The sequence below is a fragment of the Poecilia latipinna genome, unplaced genomic scaffold (assembly GCF_001443285.1).
Source record: "Poecilia latipinna isolate Pla-1442-1.1 unplaced genomic scaffold, P_latipinna-1.0 Scaffold25, whole genome shotgun sequence".
Classification (NCBI taxonomy): Eukaryota; Metazoa; Chordata; class Actinopteri; order Cyprinodontiformes; family Poeciliidae; genus Poecilia; species Poecilia latipinna.
Genome location: NW_015112641.1, coordinates 130,691 through 134,984, shown reverse-complemented (window position 1 = coordinate 134,984; position 4,294 = coordinate 130,691). Strand labels below are relative to the sequence as shown.

Sequence of the window (4,294 nt, the reverse complement as noted above, 5' to 3'; positions counted from 1 at the left end):
CACAGAAATAATGATTTGACCCTTAGGGACCAATTTATACATTTTATCTGCAAAAAAAAAAAAAAAAAAAACGTTTTAGGGTTTAGTTAGTCTTTAGCTTCCACAAGAACACATTTTTTTGCATTTAGACTTATTTCCAAACAGTTCAATTTGTCTTTGCTGACTTGCAATGTGCAGCAAAAGGTAACTTTTGAAAAATTGACCAGTTAACATTTTCAGCAGTTAACACCAGAGTCCTTAAACTGAAAAGTCTGAAGTTCACTCAATGTGCAGCTTTTAAGTCAAAACAATGAGGCGTTTCGCTCAGCTTACCGTCTCTCCAGAGGTCGCCAATAAACTTGTCAGTGGACTGGTTCAGCAGGGTGGCCACACACTCATTCAGGGGGTCCATGTTCTTCATCAACCATTCGTTTGCCTTGTAATCCACCTGCAGAGAAAACATTTGGCGTTAAAGAAGAATCATCTTTATCCCTGCAGTCAGTTCTTGTCATTAGATTAATAAATCCTCACTGTGGGCGAGAAGTCATGAACCGTTACCAGAATATATAAAAAAAATAAAATAAATAAGGAACTACGAGGATACGGGATCGATCAAGTCTGTCAACCTCTGCAACTAAAAGATCAGGTACATGTCAGACTTGCTTTTCTGTTTGTACATGAGCTGCAAGGAGACCGATTATTCAACATCTAAAATAAAGATTTTGAAAAGAAATCAACTAAGGTGGTGATATAGTTCTTGAAGTCAAATAGGTCAAAGGTGACCTATTATGCTTCCTTGAATAGGTTAGGATAGGTCCATGAGCTAAACAAAATAGATTCATTACATTTTTGTCTTGGATAATTGGATTTCAGTCTGCTCAGTTGTGCCCATTTTGAAATCCTTCCGGAATGAGCCGTTTTAAGGCCTCTTATCACTTTAAATCTAAATAAGCTGCTGCTGGAAATGCCCCCAACTCAATGTTTACATTTGCAATTGGAAACAGATGTACTATTATACAGCCATACATCCTTGAAAAGCAGAAGTGGAGCCTTCTGCACAACCAACAAGAATGCAGGATGGTAAGTCGACAACTAAACACTTTTGTTTTCAAGCAGCCATTGTACAGCAGTAAGACTAGCTGACCAAATGTTCTGGAACACTGCTTGGTTGCTAGGTGACAGGCTGGCCTTCACTGAGGTTGCTAGGTAATGGTTTCAGTGCTCATCATATGCGAATAAACTGTCAAGTTTTTGAAAGGGCTAATTTTCCAGGCACTAAAAAACTTATTGTTTTCTTTAAACACTCTGGCTGTTTTTGGAAGCAGTTTAAACCGAAGTGGAAAAACAAAAACATGAAAAAAGTGAGTTTTGCATATTAGGTCCCTTTTACGTTAGCCAATTAGATGAATCAATCTAATCTAAAAAGGTTTATTTTTAGGCTATTTGTCAAGTTTGCTCATCTTCAGATAAATATTTGGTGAAATAAGAACAAATGTATGATCAAACCTTTCCTGCGTAGTGAATGATGCAGAAATCTGCGTCATCTTTGAGTTTCTTGGGTTTAACGAACTTCGGATTGGTTCCCTGCTCCTGAGCCAGCTTCTCCACAAACGACTTGTCGGTGGCTTTAGGGAACCAGCATTCTTCGTCCAGCAAGGCCAGGACGCCTGGAGGACCATTCTGGGACAAAAACAGAGAGGAATCTTTGCCACAGCTACACAGGCTGTGGTTTCTACCGCTACACTGAAAGCATCTGTGCAGTTAGTTTGACTTCAGGCAGAAAAGTCATACAGGTTTTTCTATGAGGTCGATGCAAGGCTGCAGGTCCAGGCCGAAGTCGATGAAGCTCCACTCGATGCCCTCCCTCTGGTACTCCTCCTGCTCCAGGATGAACATGGTGTGGTTGAAGAGCTGCTGCAGCTTCTCGTTGGTGTAGTTGATGCAGAGCTGCTCGAAGGAGTTCAGCTGCAGGAAGGAGTTAAGTTGGTTAACTCAACTGGGCTGTAGGCTTATAGTGCAATAAGAAAATAATATTTTCCCCATACTTTGTGAAGACGGGTCAATATGAAATTGAACAGGATTCATCCTTTTAGGGCTGGGATGATTAATCAGATTAACAATTCAATTGTACAATCCAGTTAATTATTACGATGCGTTCACACCAAACATGTTGAGAGCATCAAAAACTCGTCAAGTTTGACGCGTCTGCACTGTGAATACAGACGCTTGACATTTTGCTCTACACCTTGTGTTTCACACGTCAGGCGCTGGTTTACAGTCAAGTCTACGTGGAGACGCGTTGAGGGCGTGACAGACTCGCTCTAGTCATTTTCCGTTGTCTTATTTGTCGGCCGCTCTTGACGCATCAAAACGTTTCAAGTGGCGCCGCTCTAGACATGTAAAACGCACCATGATGGGCCCTCGATGCATCTCTACTCTGAATGTAAACTAGATGCACCTGAAGCTCAAAACCCGTTTTGTTGTGAACACACAACACAATTTTGCAAATATTTTACCCAGAATTCCAAGTGGCATAGATTCAACATCACAGCCGTATATCTTTGAAAAGCAGAAGTGGAGCCTCCTGCACAAACAAGATTGCAGCAAGTGTTTTCTGGATGGTCAATCAATAAAATGTGTTAAAAATGTCCTATTAAGCACCTTTTGCTGTCCAATTATTTATCGGTTAATAAAAAACAAAAAAAAAATTGGTCCTCCAACATGTTAATGCTGAGTTAAACAGAAATAACAGCTTTTCACTTGTTTATGTTAGAAGCATTTTCAGCTCCAGATGATCAAGTGTTCACTAAATAAATGCCATTTTAGGCAATACATTTTTTTATTTTAAAGACTTTATGTCAATGTCAAATTTATTCATAAAGCACTTTAAAACAGGTATAGAACTGCACCAAAGTGTTGTACAAGAACGACAACACAAATGACAAAACAGAGCACAAAATACATCAATACATCCACTTTAATTGTTTGCATCTTTAAAAATGTTTAAAAGAAAAAAAAGCAGAATGAGAGAGTTTCTTTTGTTTGTTTATCATCCAGGGTAACAGGCAGCAGTCTTGTTAACATGAAGCCATTTTATCCGACTGAGCTGTGGGAAAACATCTTTAGCTCATAAAGCAAATAGGTTTGGCCCAGGCAGTCAAACAACTCCATGTTTAATCAGCATCCAAGTCAAAAGATCAGAGACTTCGACTGTTTACTCATTTTGCATGACCTTAATGTTGATTTACTTCAGTTATTTTTTTTTTTAATGTTGATTTACTTCAGTTAAATTTTTTTTAAATGTGCAGCCCATCTAGAGATCTGAAAGTTTGACATAATGGATTTTCATCTGTAACAGTTTAAAAATAATAGATTTAAATGCTCCGATTCCCTGCAGAGAGATTAACACAAATAATTCCTTTGTTATTGTGGCACAAAAATGAAGGCTGAAGTATTTTCTCTGTTACATCGGCAAACAGGAGCTTCAGGGACTGACTCCTGGTGTTTCGGCTGTGGGTGGGAGCAACACCATCTCATTTGCAAATGTTTGTAGTTTGCATGTGAGGTGAGACCTGCATTACCGTTATTAAGCAAAACTTTATGATTATGTCTGGGAAGAATTAAGAGAGATCCAGTTTTTCGCCATGCGGAACAAAAACTGCCCAGTTGAAAATACTTACAGGTCATGAATATTCATCCTCCCAAAATCAAAGCATGTAAAAAGGTCAATGTTTTCCTTCAAGACAAACTAAGCACTCAGCATTTACTGATCAAGTAGTCTGGTTTTTATAGACAGCAATCTAAAAGGTTGAGTTTATTCAACTTAACTTATTGCTGTACTTAGTTAGGGTTGATTAATATGATGCATCCAAATCTGCTTTTGAGTCAGAATAACGCATATTCATGTTACATTTCCTGTTAAATTAAACTGCAGAAATATTTTGCATTTTAATAAGATTTGTTAGTAAAAGTAATAGCGTAGCTCAAATTCTGTGAAAACTAAAAAAATATTCCATTAAGTAACGTTTTAATATACTTGATTGATCAAGATAAAAGCAGATCAGCCCTAATAAGTTTTTAGCTCCTTTCCTAAAAATAATCAGGCATACAAAGGAATGCTATGCTGTTGCATGTAAGGTAAAAAGAAATTTGTAGGTTTTCTGCATTTATATTGTTAAATATAGAAAAATGTGCCAGTATTTTTAATCAGATAACCAATTAGTCGGAGCCTTAATTCATAAAACAAAAAAAAAAAAAAAAAAAAAAAAAAGTGACTTTGCCAGGAAATTATTTCAAAAGACTCAAAACCAGCGAT

The 4,294-nt window shown here is 37.5% G+C and overlaps 1 protein-coding gene across 3 annotated transcripts in view; it reads right to left on the bottom strand.

The window, feature by feature from the left end:
* myh9a (myosin, heavy chain 9a, non-muscle) overlaps positions 1-4,294 on the bottom strand; it is a 50,206-nt gene that overhangs the window by 28,351 nt on the left and 17,561 nt on the right. For all 3 annotated transcript variants that reach the window (XM_015037577.1, XM_015037558.1, XM_015037568.1), the window contains 3 exons: positions 1,771-1,944; positions 1,486-1,659; positions 313-427 (listed from right to left, as the gene is read on the bottom strand). In XM_015037577.1, coding sequence (XP_014893063.1) covers positions 313-427; positions 1,486-1,659; positions 1,771-1,944 — 463 coding nt within the window. The remainder of the gene's footprint in view (positions 1-312; positions 428-1,485; positions 1,660-1,770; positions 1,945-4,294) is intronic.